General features: G+C 43.5%; 1 protein-coding gene and 1 long non-coding RNA gene across 6 annotated transcripts in view; one reads left to right on the plus strand and one right to left on the minus strand.

Annotated features, from left to right (window-relative positions):
- BRAF (B-Raf proto-oncogene, serine/threonine kinase) overlaps positions 1 to 15197 on the minus strand; it is a 142278-nt gene extending 127081 nt beyond the window's left edge. For 3 of the 4 annotated variants that reach the window (XM_060196706.1, XM_060196704.1, XM_060196703.1), the window contains exon 1: positions 14841 to 15197. In XM_060196706.1, coding sequence (XP_060052689.1) covers positions 14841 to 14969 — 129 coding nt within the window. In that variant the 5' untranslated portion in view covers positions 14970 to 15197. The remainder of the gene's footprint in view (positions 1 to 14840) is intronic. The other variant, XM_016192119.2, reaches the window with a different exon arrangement.
- A 577-nt stretch (positions 15198 to 15774) lies between these two features.
- LOC132539804 (uncharacterized) overlaps positions 15775 to 17819 on the plus strand; it is a 62145-nt gene continuing 60100 nt past the window's right edge. Inside the window, exons 1-2 of one of the 2 annotated variants that reach the window (XR_009551098.1) lie at positions 15775 to 16423; positions 17253 to 17355. This is a non-coding gene — a long non-coding RNA (uncharacterized LOC132539804). The remainder of the gene's footprint in view (positions 16424 to 17252; positions 17356 to 17819) is intronic. The other variant, XR_009551099.1, reaches the window with a different exon arrangement.

The following is a 17819-nucleotide window of genomic DNA, read 5'->3' on the forward strand; positions in this document are numbered from 1 at the left end:
GGGGATTGGAGGGAATGGCAGGTGGCTCACTGGGTAGACCAGAATATCACATGGTAGTGCCTGCAGAGGTTGGGGGAGGGGACTTCGTGAGCAGTGGAGTAGTGCTGTGATGTCTCTTCTTCTTCTGTCTCTTATCTTTTATCTAAAGGAAGAAAAAAAAGTCGCTGGGAGTGGTAGTCATGTAAGCACCAATCCCCCACCCCCAGCAATTACTTTGGTGGCAAAGGGGGGGGGGGAGAGACAATTGTGAATGGGAGAAAGGTCACAAAGTGTATGTGAGACATAAAAATTGGGCAAAGGGCCTACAAGATAGCTCACCTGGATGGTGCCTGTGCTTTGCCCCGTGTGCAGCTCAGGTCTGAGTTGGGTCCCCCATTCACCAGGGGATGGTTGGGTGTTGTAACCTTCCTTTCTCTGTCTCACTCATATCTGAAAAATCTGGCTCAGAGCAGTGAAGTCCCAATGACAACAACAACAACAAATGGGCCAAGGGACTCAGAAAATAGCTCATTTGGCAGGGTGCAGGTCTCACCATGCATGCTGCCTGGGTCCTAGCTCTGGTACCATATAGGAAGGCCACAGCACCTCTTCCGGTCTCGGAGAGACACATAAAAAGTAGAAATACCACAGCATGGTTCCACTGCTCCTAAAGCTTCCCCTATATGGGATGCTTCCATGTGGTGCCAGGGGTCAAGTCGTGTATGGCCCCTCAAAGTCTTTTAACATATTTCTCTTTGTCCTGAAAGTCAGCAAACAGAAATAAATATCAACATAAAATAAACCACAACTTATTTGTGGGAGGGGATAGTAAAAAGAGAAAAGCATGCAGCATATGACTATTACACAGTTCTATTCAATTCTTCCCAAAGAGTTAAGCATGATGACCAAAAACTAAACACTTGCCATAAACACATAAAAACTTCAGTGTCAAACTCAACAGTAGAAAGAGAAATTCATCTGCATTGGGTTTATGAAAAGATTACAGTAAATATTCATACTTAATGAAACTCACTTGAGATTGCATGATTTACTGTTAATACAATAAGGCCTGTGTGTAAAAAAAACTAAGAGGAGATGAACACTTCTTAAATTACTTGTTTTGGATAGAGGCAGAGAAATGGAGAGGGAAGGTGGAGAGCATGGTTGCACAGCTCATGAAGCTTCCTCCCTGCAAGTGGGGACCCGAGGTTTGAGCACTCCTTGTGCACGAGAATGTGTGCACTCTACCAGATGAGCCACCACCCAGCTCTGGGGAGTGAACACGTTTTTTAGTAGTTGTAGCACAGAAAAGTTAAGGACTGTAAGATCTGAAACACTACCCAAACACTATTCCCCCAGAAATATAGTAACATAATGTATAAAAAAAGCAACTCTGAGTTATTTAGAATAATTAACAAGGCACTTCAACTACTGTTTTATAGTTTTTAAAAGGCAATTTATTGTCTGGTACTCACAGGAACTATCTTCATACAGAACTACCAGAAATTACGCTAAGCAAAAATTCTTTAAAAGCAAGCATGCCAGGAGTTGGGGATGTAGCTCAGTGGTGGAATGCATGTCTCCCATGTACGGAGCCCTAAGTTTGATTTCCATCATAGAAAAACAAATGAAAAAAATCATCATACCAACTTAAGACTTATAAACCAGGGGCAGAAGGTTGCTCACAGGTATTTGCCTTAGCAAGTATAAGGCCCTGGGTTGAAGCCCTGGCACACCATGAATGGCTCTAAGGGTGCTCCATGGGTGGTGGAATGATGCTGTGGTATCTCTCTTCTCTTTGTGATTGTCTCTTTCCTTGCTCAAAAATAAAAAATAGAAAATTAGAGCCGAGCAGTCTCTCAGAGGCACTGAACATGAACAAGGCATTGAGCTCATTCCCTGGTACCACATTAAAAAAGAAAAAAAAATGAATAACTGCTCTTTACTGGAGGCCAGGCAGTAGCACACCCAGTTAAACGGACATAAGCCAAGCACAAGGACCAGCAAAGGGTTCAAGCCTGCAGCTTCTTACCTGGGGTGGAGGGGTGGGGGGTGTTGTGGGGGGGGGTGTTTCACAAGCAGAGAAACAGATCTGCAGGTGTCTATCTTTTCCTCCCTCTCAAATTTCTCTGTCCTATCCAATAAAAAGGGAAAACTCTCCACTCTCACCTGCTCCACCCCCTCTCCTTGTCACACCCTGATCCTCTCCTTGTCACACCCTGATTTTCACCAGTCACTTTTCTCTCCACCCTCTCTGTTCACACCTTACTTGGGAAGTATATATAAAAACATTGTTCGTTTTAGTTAGTTGTTAGTTTAGCTTAGCTCGGCTTAGATTGTGCTGCGTCCTGCATGAATAAAGAGATACTGCCTACAGCTCAGCCATGAGTCCCTGGTCGTCTGTTATCCGCCCGTGAAGCCAGTCCGGCGAAAACAACATCTGTCTCCCGTCAATGAAGCTCAGCCCAACAGTCCACCAGGATCAGTGGATTTATAATGTTGGCATCAAGTTCCAGCGATAATTCTGGATGCAAGAAAAAGAAATGGAGAGTCGAGCAGTAGCACAGCGGGTTAAGCACACGTGGTGCAAAGCACAAGGATCCCAGTTCGAGCCTCTGGCTCCCCACTTACAGGGGAGTCGCTTCACAGATGGTGAAGCAGGTCTGCAGGTATCTAGCTTTCTCTCCTCCTCTGTCTTCCTCTCCTGTCTCCATTTTTCTCTGTCCTATCCAACAACGACATCAATAACAACAATAATAATTACAACAATAAAAAAAAACAAGGGCAACAAAAGAGAATAAATATTTTTTAAAATGCTCTTCCTCCCTCTAAATTAGAGAAATGTTTAACTGGAAAGTACATATACGATTAAACAGGAGTGCCGAAATAACTCAGTTGGGAGAGCATTAGACTAAAGATTAAACTGAGGAAAATGAATTAGATCCAGGTTGACAATACAAAACTGGTATGTTCTAATAACTGTTAATGTTACTACTGGCATGAATAACTTTTTAATTTTTAAAAAAATTTTTTAATATTTATTTTCCCCTTTGTTGCCCTTTTTATTGTTGTTGTAGTTATTGTTATTGATGTCATCATTGTTATTGTTATTGATGTCATCATTGTTGGATAGGACAGAGAGAAATGGAGAGAGATGAGGAAGACAGAGAGGGGGAGAGAAAGAGACCTGCAGACCTGCTTCTCCGCCTGTGAAGAGACTCCCCAGGTGGGGAGCCGGGGGCTCGAACTGGAATCCTTACGTGGGTCCTTTCGCTTCGCACTACATGCACTTAACCTGCTGCGCTACCGCCTGACTCCCATGAATAACTTTTTTAAACATTAATAGTATATCCATAAGCCCCTCCAAAAAATTATTTTTGCCAAAGAAATGCTGTAATGTAGAAAATTTAGATCAATGAAGGAATAACTCTAAGCTGTAATTTAAACTATTACAAAGTTCTCAAAGGTGACTAACCCAAAGCATTCTAAAATTTTTATTTAAGCTGTTCCAAAAACAGAATCTGAAATTTGTCTAGTGCTATTAATTTAACGGTTATATACTTAGTGAAAGACAGTATTTCTCAATTTAAGCACAAAAAAAGCATCTTCTATAATAAAGAGATCCATACTTTTTTTTTAGAGGCTAATTTTAGAACACCAGTTGAAAATAGTCTGTCAAAATGTTTGTGTTTTCCTCTCCCTGGAAGTACAATTTCAAATTCTGCAAGGTAGCCAAAGAAAATTGAAATAGTTTACTCCTTTCAACATGAACAAAAGCCTGGACAGTATCTACCTTCCTAATGGACCTAATGACCCTGTACTGGTCAGATACTGGAGACATATGCTCTATAAATACATTATGTCCTGAAGGTGGCGCAGTGGGTAAAGTGCTGAGTTCTTAATAATACGGTCCTGAGTTCTATCCCTGACAGCACATGTACCAGAATAATGCTCTAGTTCTCTTTCTCTCTCTTCTATCCCTTTCATTAATAAATAAAAAAAATTAAATATATACATTACGCCCTTACATGATTTATTCTTAAGTCTCAAGCAAAAATCATGACCAAAAATATTACTTATTATAGAGAAGCCCCCCACTGCTCCATTACACAGTAAAAAGTTGTCACTACCTAATTTAAATCAAGACAAAGGATCCTACAGGTGCCCAAGAAAAACGTAGAAATATAACTGGCAACCACCATAGGTTTATGCTTAAATTAAAAATATCTTTAAAATAATCACAATTTAATGATGTTTAAAATATAACTTGTAAGGGAAAAAGAAAAGAGGAAATAAGATATTTTACAAGTAATGTAAGATTATTATGTTGCAATTTTTTGAAACATCACAGAGTGCAACAGTCTTCAATGGAAAAACTCTCCCAATAAAGATGAATAAAGTACTAAAAACTACTAGCTTCATCACCTAAGTGCATTTCCAGAGACTTAAAAAAAAATGAACATTTTAATATATTTACTTCCTCGGGGCTGGGTGGTGGTGCACCTGGTTGACAGCACACATTACAGTGCGGAAAGATGTGGGTTCAAGCCTCTGGTCACCAGCTGCAGGGGGGGAAGTTTCTCTTCTTCCCTATCTCCTCCTTCCTTCTTGATAGCTGGCTATCTCTCTCTCTCTTTAATTTTATTATTTATTGGATAGAGGCAGCCAGAAATCAAGAGGGAAGGAGAAGACAGAGAGACACCCGCAGCCCTGCTTCACTATTTGCAGAGCTTTTCCCCTGCAGGTAGGGCTACTGGGGGCTCGAACCTGGGTCCTTGCACATTGTAAACAAGTGCACTCAACCAGGTGCACCATCAATCGGCCCCCAACAGCTGGCTATCTCTATCAAGCAAGTAAAGATAATAAAAAGTAAAAGTTGCCCTGGAGCAGTGAAACTCCAGTGACAACAACAACACTATGAAAGGCAGTTCTTAACCTGTGAGTAGCACGCTGTATTCCTAAAGCGTAACTCTCAAAATACACTCCCTCTCACACACACATATCTTGACTACAGTTCATCTTAACACTGGGCAAAAGTAAAACTGACCTTCTTTGGTGCCATCCACTAGACTATCTTCATTTCCTATAACGTTATTTTGGATGAAACAGGTTTTCTTAACCTGTCAGTTTCCATTTGTTTTCATTTGTTTATAAAGGGGCCTTCACAGCTCCAGGGGGGCTTTCTTTCAGATAGAAAGGCACCACAATACTGAGCTTTCTCAGTGTGGTGGGGGTCCAGCTTGAACCTGGGTCGTGCTCATGACAGAGTAAACATACCACCCAAGTGAGCACTTCCGTCAACTCTTTCTGCTACTTTTCATGAACCTTAACACCAAATAATTTAAGATGAGGGCGTATTAAGTACATATGATTATGATTTACAATATATCTGAATAAGACATTTTTGAGAATCTATTTTTTTTAAAAAGATGGTAAAAAAAAATCAAATTAAAAGCAATAAAAAAACCTTATGAGCTAATTCTACCTAATCTTAAGACTTAATTTCAAAGTTACAGTAATCATGTCACGGTGACATAGGCCTAAGGAGTGACAGAGAAAGAGAAAAAAAAAGTTTTTGGTATCAATGTAAGCAATCAAGGTAGTTCACAGAAAAGGCTACATTCTTCAAATGTGAAACAACTAAACATTCATGTGGAAAAAAACTGAATCAACCCTAACCCCTACCTCACAATAAATATAAAAATGCAAAAGGTAAAATGCAAAAGCTAAAACTATAAAACTTCCAGCGGAAAACATAAAGAGTACGTACTTTAAAATACGTCAGCAGCCCAGGAGAAGAAGTTACGGTAGACAGGACCTTGAGATCCCAACGCTGCATGTGCCGGAGTGGGGTTCCAGTTCTCTCCCACCCTCATAAATAAATAAACAAACAGGGCATGGCAGTGGTGCACCAGGTTGAACACACATGTTGCCGTGTGTAAGGGCCCAATTTCAAATTCCCACCTGCAGAGGGAAGTTTCACACCTGGTGAAGCAGTGCTGCAGGTAGGTGCCTCTCCCTTCCTCCCCTCTCAATTTCTCTGTCCTATCAAATAATATGAATAAATACGTATTTTTAAAAAAGGACTGTGTGAATCATTACTTTGGGGCCAGGTGGTGATATGCTTGTTAAGAGTATATGAACTAGGGGGTCGGGCGGTGGCGCAGTGGGTTAAGCGCACGTGGCGCAAAGCGCAGGGACCGGCGTAAGGATCCCGGTGCGAGCCCCCGGCTCCCCACCTGCAGGGGAGTCGCTTCACGGGCGGTGAAGCAGGTCTGCAGGTGTCTATCTTTCTCTCCCCCTCTCTCTGTCTTCCCCTACTCTCTCCATTTCTCTCTGTCCTATCCAACAACAAAGCAACGTCAACAATGGCAATAATAACCGCAACGAGGCTGCAACAACTAGGGCAACAAAAAGGGGGGAAAATGGCCTCCAGGAGCGGTGGATTCATGGTACAGGCACCGAGCCCAGCAATAACCCTGGAGGAAAAAAAAAAAAAAAGAGTATATGAACTACTATGCACAAAGATCTGGGTTCAAGTCCCATCCTCACCTGTGGGGGAAGTTTCACGCATGATGAAGCAATGCTGATGAAGCAATGCTGCAGGTGTCTTTCTCCCTCTCTTCCACCTCTCTCAATTTCTCTCTGCCTCTATCCAATAAGTACTACAAACTTAAAGCTCTCTTTAAATATACATACACACATATATGTATTTTTTTCAGTACTGGGGGCTTACAAATGTGCAATTTCACAGTTCATGTGCCGACATTACATTCCTTTTACTTCAAGTAGACAGAGACAGAGAGACAGCACAACACTGAATCAGCCCCCCCCCCCATGCTATGGCACTCACCCAGTATCTAAATATAGTGGAATGCAGTCACACATATTTGCTCAAAAGCTCCCAGTAATATGCCATTGCTGAGACTATGTGATGAAGTAATTCGGCTCCTAAGGCCTAAAATATTTATCATATGATCTTTTACAGAAGTTTGTTGACCCATGCTTTTGGCACAAGTTTTTGAACTTTTCTATACAGATTGTTACATTTGGGAAGATTTGTGCCAGCATAAATTCCTGTTCCATACATGATAGTTTTGAAAATTTTACAACTGTAAAACGCCTTCAAGGAAGCCAACTAAGTAAAACAGGTAAGTGGAGAAGTTTTGTAGTTAACAGTATAGGAAGAGTTCAAACAGTCTTGAGGTAACTTTCTTGAAATCCTCAAGAGTATTTCACAATGCCTACTGCAACCAAATGGGTTGTCAATGTAGCAAACTAATTGCATGACTAACATAAAAACAGTACAGACGGGGCCAGGCGGCAGTGCAGTGGGTTAAGCACACAGGATACAGGGTGCAAAGACCCACCTGCACAAAGATCCTGGTTTGAACCCCCTGCTCCCCACCTGCAGGGGGATTGCTTCACAAGTGGTGAAGCAGGTCTGCAGGTGTCTTGTTTTATCTTTCTCTCCCCTCTCTGTCTTCCTCTCCTCTCTCAATTTCTCTCTGTCCTATCCAGCAACAATGACAACAACAACAAGGGCAACAAAAATGGGAATAATAGCCTCCAGGAGCAGTGGATTCCTAGTACAGGCACCGAGCCCCAGAGATAACCCTGGAGGGAAAAAAAAAATAGTACAGACAATTAGAGCATCATATGGGTTTTATTCACTAATTCTTTCACTAAATACGTAAGTAGCTTATGTCAAGTACTGCTATAAAATCTCTAAAAATCCTCCCCAGATGATTCACTGGGAAGATAGTACAGTCTGTTAGTCTTTGCATGCCTCTTGCCCTAGAGGCTACAGGTTCAATCCCACACACCTTATGCCAGAACTAAGTAGTACAAACAAGCACACTCTCTAGGTCTCCTGTCTCCTTTCTATCTCATAATACTTCTTACAGTTGAGGATTTTAAAATATATAAAACAGACAAAGATGGCTACACCTATGTTTACATTAAGATATTTTTTACAGTGGTAAAGGTGTGTGTGTGTGTGTGTGTGTGTGTGCGCGCGCGCGCGCGTTCTTGCAGAGTTCTAGAGTAATCAGAAGACAGCATCCTATGGCACATTTGTCCCCAAAGTGCTGTCAACAACTGCAGTTACATCACAAGAATGAAAATCACACCTCATCTGATGTTACAAAGTCTTTGGAAGATATAAAGTTAACTGAATTCAAGTAATTTTTATATTCAGCACCAAGAACTTCCTAAGGCCCAGAGAGGGTATCAGTTTCCCTCTATATGCATAATCTTAGTTTGGGAAGGTAGAAGAATAATAGTCTTTTTTAAGCCCTAGAGAAAACATGGAAACCAAAATAATCTCAGAAGGTAGAGGGGAGAAAAATAATTGCTTAATGTTAGGGTGGAAGCTGTATTAAGAGTTTTCTCTGACTACCATGCTAATTATGTATGATAGTCAATTAGGCTGGTAGCTAAAAGAAGCTGGAAAATAAAAACCACCTCCCAGAGCAGACTGATGCCTCCCCAAATATGCAAGGAAGGAACAGAACAAATGAGACCATATCTTTGGCTCCTATGTTAACATTAAGTTTGCTACATCACTATGACAATGAAAGCACTGGCTAACTTAAGATAGAAAGAGAAACTCCCAGACAAGCTTACCCATTTTTAATTTAGGAGTTCTATAACTGCAGGATAATCAATGTGGGTGTAATAGAAATAAGTAAAACAAAACAAAACAAAAACAAACTAACAATTCAAAACCCAGTAAAAAGCCACTGACCACAAAAGCTTTCTTTTTTTTTTTTTTTTTTACCTCCTCCAGGGTTATTGCTGGGCTCGGTGCCTGCACCATGAATCCATCCTCCTGGAGGCCATTTTTTTTTCCCCCTTTTGTTGCCCTTGTTGTAGCTTCGTTGTGGTTATCATTATTGCCCTTGTTGACACAATTTGTTGCTGGATAGGACAGAGAGAAATGGAGAGAGGAGGGGAAGACAGAGAAGGGGAAAGAAAGACAGACACCTGCCGACCTGCTTCACCGCCTGTGAAGCGACTCCCCTGCAGGTGGGGAGCCGGGGGCTCGAACCGGGATCCTTAGGCCGGTCCCTGTGCTTTGTGCCACATGCGCTTAACCCACTGCGCCACCGCCCGACCCCCCCCCCCCCCCACAAAAGCATTCTTAAATGATATGGCTATCTAGGAAGCACAGGAGCACAATGGATTTCATAAACAAGGGAATTCTGACAGAAATGTTCACCAGGTACTCAGCTACAGTCATGGCAGGGTGACAGGAATTCAGAAGGCTGAATTCTAAAGGAGAAAGCACCTGGAGGAAGAGAGAAAACACTAACTTGTCTCATTCTTCAACGTGGTAAGCATGAGGCCTTAGAAAAGGCAGCCTTTAGGTTCATGATTAGTCAACAATTTGTTCTGCATTATAGCTGAACTCTTCTTCAGCCACCAGGTTTCAGATCTGCCATCCTGACTTCCCTGGGCAGACGACCTCACCAATGTGTCCTGGGAGTCCCACTTCCCCAGATCCCTGCCCCACTAGGGAGAGAGAGAGACAGGCTGGAAGTATAGATCAACCTGCCAACGCCCATGTTTAGCAGAGAAGCAGTTACAGAAGCCAGATTCCACCTTCTGCACCCCACAATGACCCTGTGTCCATACTCCCAGAGGGATAAAAAATAGGGAAGCTATCAAGGGAGGGAATTAGATATGGAGCTCTGGGGGTGGGCAATGTGTAGAAATGTACCCCTCTTATCCTGTGGTCTTGTCAGTGTTTCCATTTTATAAATAAAAAGTAAAAAACAACAGAAAAAAAGAAATGTAGCTTGCTCACTCCCTTTCCCCACAACACTCAGAGAACATAGGATTCCAGCTGCTACAACTGGGTCAGCTTCCCAGAGATTCTAATCAGGAAAGCAAGGGGCAGTGAATGGAAAAGTCAGATTTCTCCACCCTGCTATCCTAATAGAACTGTTCTGGCTCATCATCCAAATTTAATTAAATTTGCTCTCAGGTTTACTATATTCAGGGATTCAAGCAACCATGCCCTACATTCCTTTCTTATTTACTGACAAGTGGTCCTTTGATAACCAGTATATAAAAGTGACTTAGCAGATAAATCTTTTTTTTTTAAAGAAAGTATTTATTTATTTATTCATTCCCTTTTGTTGCCCTTGTTGTAGCTATTATTACTGCTGTCGTCATTGTTGGATAGGACAGAGAGAAATGGAGAGAGGAGGGGAAGATAGTTACATCAATAACCACAACAAGGCAGCAAAAGGGAAAATAAATATTTTTTAAAAAATAAAGATGATGAAAGGGTATTTAAAGGAGGAAATTCATTAAGTGGGGAGCGAGACTAAAGAAAGAGAACACTAGTAATATAAAAAAACTAACGGCTATTCCATAGTTTTGCCTAGCTTCAGATGTGCTTAACTTAGACAAGCATTAATAGAGGAGCCAGAAATGTTTAAGTGTAAATCTAAGAGGAATTACCACTTTTTAGGAGTAAGACCCAGTGCAATCTGGTTGGAAATATTTCATGAATAGGTTTTAATATGGGGGGACCCCATTATAAAGAAGATTTCATCCTGGAAAACTGCCTAGTCAATACATGGCTATAACTACAAAGTTTTACTCAGACTGGTTGGTGATCAGAGAGCTTGAAAATAGAAAATAATACCATTTTAATTCCAATGGAAATGTAAGAAGCCGCCTTCCACAGAAACACAGTACACACACTAGTGTATCATATTTTAAGATGTATTTATCATGCCATTCGGTCATATCAGACTATAAAGTAATATCAGGGAAAGATAAATGGTCAAAAGTACATTTTTTAGTATCTTTATTTATTTCCTTTTGTTGCCCTTGTTGTTTTATTGTTGTAGTTATTGATGTCGTCGTTGTTGGATAGGACAGAGAGAAATGGAGAGAGGAGGGAAAGACAGAGAGGGGAGAGACAGACAGACACCTGCAGACCTGCTTCACCATTTGTGAAGCGGCTCTTCTGCAGGTGGGGAGCCCGGGGCTCCAACCGGGATACTTACCCAGATCCTTGAGCTTCCCGCCACATGCGCTTAACCCACTGTACTACCGCCCGACTCCCCAAAAGTACATTTTTAATCCAAAAAGTATAATCACATTCATTTGATAAATACTTAACAATCGGGAGTGGGGCGGTAGCGCAGCAGGTTAAGCCCACGTGGCACGAAGTGTAAGGACCAGCTTAAGGATTCCGGTTTGAGGCCCCCTCGCCACCTGCAGGGGTGTCACTTCACAGGTGGTGAAGCAGGTCTGCAGGTGTCTATCTTTCTCTCCCCCTCTCTGTCTTCCCCTCTTCTCTCCATTTCTCTCTGTCCTATCCAAAAATGACATTAATAACCACAACAATAAAACAAGGGCAACAAAAGGGGATAAATAAATTTTAAAAATACTAAACAATCTCCTCTTAATTTCCAGACTATTCATCAATTCTGTGCATCTGCAAAGTAGTACTTACAAATATGGAACCAAAAAAATTTCTTCTCAACATAATTTATACAAATTGTACATTCTAAATCTAAAGTCTACATTCTACATACAAGCAGTAAGGAAAAAAATCTAAACAAAATAATTTGGTGTGGTCCGGGAGATGGCGCAGTGCATAAAGCACTGGACTCTCAGGCAGGAGGTCACGAGCTCAATCCCTGGCAGCACAGGTATCAAAGTGGTGTCTGGTTCTTTCTTTCTCTCCTCCTATCTTTCTCATAAATAAATAAATAAATAAATAAACAAACAAACAAAATAATAATAATTTGGGAAAGGTCATTATACTGAAGAGTAAATTCATTTTTTGCTCTGTTGAGTTATAAACATTATTAGAAGACCTCACATGCTGTGTTATGCAAGCATAAAAACGGTAAATTGATATTAACAAAATGTTTATAGAAATGTTAACTTAGCAACAAGATCACCGATTTTTTTTTGTACTTTCGAACAAATCAATAATGAATGCACTTGGTTCTCTGTCACTAGAATTTTCTTAGTACAGCTGTAATTTCCCTCTGAGGAACTTATTTTTTTAAACTTTCATTTTATTGTCAGATAAGGTAAAGTACATTATCACAGGTGAGAACAACTGTTCGTTTCTCTCTGTGCATTTGGCAGTGAAATCTCTTTAAGTGTAATATAAGGAAAATAGTTCAATTAAAAAGTCACAATACACTTTAGTTACCCCTCAATTAAAAACTTCAAATTTATTTCTTGGAGGGGACTCGAGGGAGAGGATGCTCACTACTGATGGGTGAGGCAGACTAGCGTATATTTGGGAAAGTGTGGAACTTTCCTGCACTCCTGGGCCTTGCAAAACAGTATCTCCTCAAAATAAAAAATCAGTTAAAAGTAAAATTATTTCTTGGCGTTTATTCTGTCATTATAAAATTGGCATCCATATTCAAAAGATTCATTTTTATTTCCCCTTCCTATTGGTATATTATCAAACTACTGTAGGAAAATACAAGTGAAAAAAGCTACTGTTCACCACTAAACATTAAAACCTAGGTGTAGGAGGCAGTGGGAAAGATTTCTCATTTGAACTAAGAGACTCCTTCTAGTTTGGGGAGACTGGAGTATGCTTTCCAATTATGGCAATTTCAACTTAAATTCACCTCGCCTAGAGGTTCCTCAAGCACTGATATAGGAAAACTGCCCAGGAAGCTTGCCAAATATGGAAACTCATGGCCCTTGCTCCCACCTACTGAATCAGAACCTTCAGAGAATAGAGCTCAAACTGGCTCTTTCAACTTTCGGATAAGATAATAGACTTAATAAAAGCAGTTTCTATATCTTTGCAATTGTCCAAACAACTCTAAAACAACGTTCTCAATGTTAGAGACAATTACAGTTTTATAATCCATACCTATTAATTTATCCCTTTGCACTCTGAAACAGTCTTCAAACAACTATACAACTCAACATGCACTACAGAGTGCAGCAAACCCAGAGGCACCTGTGCCTGGTAAGACAAAGGCATATCCGATTCTGGGGGGGAGGGGGGAAGCAGATGTGACCTCTAGTATTTACCCACTAAAAACAATGTATCCTAAAAATAAATTTCCATGTCAACGGGACAAAGCTGTTTATAAATATGAAGAAACGTGGAGATGTGGGGAAGAAAAGAGGAAGCTTCAGCAAGTACCAAAAAAACAGAAAACAAGGCAGAATGAATGGTAGGTAAGTGGGGACAAGAAAAAACAGAAGCAAGCAGGAAGAAGGGAAGAGCTCCACTGTGAGAATCTATGAAGTTGGAGAAAACAACAGTTGGGGGAAAATGACCTGAGCAGAAACGCAAAGAAAGTGAAAAAGGTGGTGTGATTTTGCTAAGAAGAAATATAAGAACACAAGATCAAACGATAGATAGTACCGAGGTACATCTTGGGAGTCGACGGCGAAAATCAAATGTTACTGTGAACAGAGAACGAATTTCCAAAGTAAAGACTAAGCAGGAGGAAAAAGAGCTGCATAAAGAGAAGGAAGAATGAAGCATTACGAGGACTGGGAAACAAAATGCAAGTCGCAGGCAAGAGAACTTTGAACAAAGTCAACAGAATGAGTCGTGTTATCTAATCAATAGCTGCAAAGCACAATTAGACTGTATCTCACTATTTGTATCAAGTATAATAGTGTAAATATAACGAAATTTACATAATAAAAGTGGCATGTAAATAAAGTAGCATGACAAGATAAGGGACTGGATGATGCAAAAAAAAAAAAAAGCTGAGAGAAGCCAGCACTTGAGGAAAAAAAAAGGGGGGGGTCTGGGATAAAAAGGACAACAGACAAGAATCAGATCTGAACTTTACAAATGGGCGAGATGCAGCCGCACAGTGGGGGACTGGCCCCCCCCAAACACACCAGAAATGCTAGTGGAACCTGATGGGATCTTGACAGCTTTCAGGATTCAGAAAAGTAGTGGCTAGAAAGCGGCCAGCAGGGTTGGGCAGAGATCTTAGATGGCAAGATGGGGAGGGGGGGGGGAGTAAGATGTTGCAGAGAGCTTCAAAAAAAAGAGAGAGAGAGAAGAGCGAAGCTGATCTTCAGAAGAAGCTGAGGCTAGACAGCCAGCAGGTCAGATACCAAAATAAATAAATAAATAAATAAACAAAATAAGTGGGTCGGCAGGTGGGAATGCAAAGGGGGGGAGGTGGCTCCAACAACTGAGCGCCAACACATATGGGGGGGGGGAAGATGGGGGGCTGAGATTCCGATGGCAAAGGCAGCAGAAACAGTGCGTGCGGGCTTCGGGGCTTAAAAAGAAAGAGACATTCACTACATCGAAACCACCCGGTGGGTCAAAGAGGTGAAGAGAGCCCACCGCCTCTGCCCCGCCACCACCACCGCCAAAAAAAAGAAAGAAAGAAAGAAAAAGAAGAAAAAGAAAAGTGCAAGAGAGGGCAGGGGGCCGGAGAGGAGGGCGGCGCTCGTGCCCGCGACCCGTCGCAGCCACACGCGCCGCCGGGAACTCGGGCAGCGCGCCCGGCCGCGGCCACTCGCCGACGTCTCCCCACCTGGACGTCGCCGGGTCGCGGCCCCCAGCCCCAAATCCCCAACGCGAGACCCAGGGCACCCGAGCGCTGGCCCCCATCCAGCCGGGGTCGCGCCCGCCGCGGGGAGCCTCCCGCCCCGTCCCCGCGGCCCCCGCGACCCTCCCCCACCGCCTGCCCCCGGCCATTGTGTGTGTTTACGTAGCCGGCCGCCGCGTGACGGAGAGGGACGGGGGCGGAGGAGGGAGATGCCCGGCTTGCACCCCGCCGCCCCCGGCCTCCTCCACCCCCCCACCCCCTCTTCGCCCCCCAGAAACAGCGGCCGCCCAGCCCGCGGCCGGCAGGGGCGCCGAGACTCACCTCCTCGGGGATGGCGGGGTCCACAACCGCCGAGGCCGCGGCGCCGGCGCCCGCCTCGAGCTCCATGTCCCCGTTGAACAGCGCCTGGCCCTGCTCCGCTCCGCCGTCGCCGCCGCTCAGCGCCGCCATCTTATAACCGAGAGCCGGGGCCCGAGCGACCGCTGCCGGGCGGGGAGGGGGAAGGGAGGCGGAGGGCGGGGGGAGGCGGAGGCGGCGGGCTGCGGGCAGAGAGCGCCGGCCCGGGAAGGGGGGCGGCGCCGGCCGGCGGCGGAAGGGCGCCTGGGCCACCTCGGGAACCGGCCTGCGGTCCCCAGCGCAGCCGAGCCTGAGGGGATGGGGAGGAAGGACGCTGAGGCTGGGGGGTAGGGGGGGGTGGGAGAAGGGGGCGGAGACGACGAGGAGTCGCCGCGGCAACGGCGTCAGCCGCGTGTCACGATAGTGACGTCATCCGGGTGCTGTGACGTCATCGGAGGAGCGCCCGGGAGTCGTTGTCAGGGGAGGTCGCGCGCCTCCGAGTGCCCACCGTGGCGCTCGCTCGCTCGCCGGCTCACTTGCCCCCTGCGCGCGCCGCGGTTTCCATGGCTCCGCCCGGCCTGCCCGCTTCCCGGCTCCGGCGTCCCCAGCCTGCTAGGCGACGTGGGATTCACTAGAAGCGGCGATCGACAAGCTGAAATCCTAGAGGGAGGAAGACGGGGAAGCCCGTGCTGCGGCTGCTATTTTCATTGCAACCAACGTCTGTCTCCGTGTCAGGAAAGAGGAGTCCGGCCACATCCGAGCAGAAATGCACAACCATATCTATTGAGGAGCCGCTGAGCTGGCAGAATCGGAATGATGCTTGTAGTCTTGCCATGAAAGAATCAGGCAGGTTCAAAGTGGAAGTCGACAAGTTTGGGGGGTTTTGTTTGTTTGCTGGTTTTTAATTTTCCACAATGGAAGACTAAAATACTTTTTCTAGTGTAGTTTTTTTTCGTTTTCTGGATTCATCTAACTGACATCAGTGGAGCCATGTGCCAGAGCCTGCACCAAGCACAGAGCATCCTAGCTGTCTGAAACACCCACATTCTCATTCATTTTTATTTCCGAGAAAACCATTCGTATTTGTGCTTCAGAAACAATAGTTTGAGGCATTCCCTATGCAAAATAAGCTTGCAAACAAATGTGAGAGGAAAAGCGAATTTCCTTTGAGAGGCCCAAGTACAGAGTGGAATTTGCTGGAGAAGCCCAATTCAGTGTTTTAAAAAGCACATTTATTTCAAGGAAAAGAGAACTTTGGGAAGAGAATAGATAAGGAAGGGAATAGTAGGGAGAAATATAGTAGAAGCTACCATTGGATCCTATTGTGGTTGTAGTCAATCCCCAAAATTATCTAGACAACAGGTCCGGAAAAACTTTAGACTCTGGACTCTGCGCTTCACATGGGGAGAGGAATCACATGTGGCGTCTTCACTGTGTTTGCAGTGGGATGTCTACGTATTGTGGGCAGCACCATGAGCCTGGGAGCTGTATAAGGCTCCTTGGTTAACCATAAGACAGTATTCTACCCTGAACATTATGAAACACAGCCAATAAATTAAGTATGTAAGGTAGGTTTTCTTAGCTCCACCGTACTTTATCAAGTCAGAAAATTTCTTGAGCGACTAAATTTAAATCAAAAGGCAGTTTGGTAAAAGAGTAAGTAAAGATTTGCCATAGGGATAATGTCAAGCTACAGTCTAAAGCCCCCCTTCAGCAGCCATCCTTTTTTTTTAGTTAAGGACATACTTCTATGCAGATTGATACAGTCCCGCAAACCAGTCATTACACCATTTTCCCTTGATTTCTTTAGAAACACAACTGGTAGTTTTTGAATTCTCTTGTTATACTTCATTTTTTCAAATCTACCTCAAAATATTACATGACTGGTAACACTTCTTCATGACATTAAAAGCCTAGGTTGTTTCCCCCATTAGTTCCATATTTATTTATTTATTTATTTGCCTCCAGGTTTACTGCTGGGGTTTGGGGCCTGCACTATGTATTCACTGCTCCTGGTGGCCTTTATTTTCCATTTTAATAGGACAGAGAGAAAGTGAGAAAGGAGGGGTGATAGACAGGGAAAGAGAAAGATAGATACCCACAAACCTGCTTCACCGCTTGTGGAGCAACACTCCTGCAGGTGGGGAACCCGGCGCTTAAACCTCTCACGGGTCCTTGTGCTTGATACTATGTGCTCTTACCCAATATGCCACCACTCGACCCTGTTCCATTTATATTTATAACTTTCTTTACCAGTAGCAATCTGTAGATTATGTCTTATTAAGTGATTTTTCCATTGGGTGGCTGATCTCATCCATTAAAATGTGTTTATGTCAGCTTCCATTCACTCAATAATTTCGGACTTAATTCTAGATATATCTGATTTTATTTCCCTAGGTCATGGTAAAAATCCCACAGCATTCAATTAGGAAAACATAGAGAAAGCATTTGGAAACTCAACAGCAGGATTTTTGTGTCAGCATGCCACATCTTGGTAAGTGTAACCTCAAAGAAGGTAAGCGTCTTGTCTGTAGTTCTTTTAATCTATGGAACTGAGGGCAGCAATAATGTCTGTCCAACCTACATCACCATATCACTGTGGACATCAAACATCAGAGCTTTGTCCTTTACAAAATACAAAGTTAGCCTCTTGGTCAGAATTCAGACAAGGCTTAGCAGAGATGTTTTATCTGTATTCAAGGATTTCTGGAATCTCAGCAGGGACAGCTTAGTGCCTGGGGGTGTCTCACCAGGTGGCATCTGGAGGCTTATTTTCTCACATGTCTGGTGGTTGAAGCAGGAACCTCAGCTGGGGCAGTCAGCCAAAATCCCTAACTGTGTTTGTCTCCTGCAGCTTGAGGTTCTTGATAATATGGCTGTCTCAGAGTAGTCGAATTGAATGCCCAGTGAAGGCGGGCTCCAAATGATGGTGCCACTGTAAACAAGGTGAAATGTTGCATTGTA

The sequence above is a fragment of the Erinaceus europaeus genome, chromosome 8, assembly GCF_950295315.1.
Source record: "Erinaceus europaeus chromosome 8, mEriEur2.1, whole genome shotgun sequence".
Taxonomy (NCBI): domain Eukaryota; kingdom Metazoa; phylum Chordata; class Mammalia; order Eulipotyphla; family Erinaceidae; genus Erinaceus; species Erinaceus europaeus.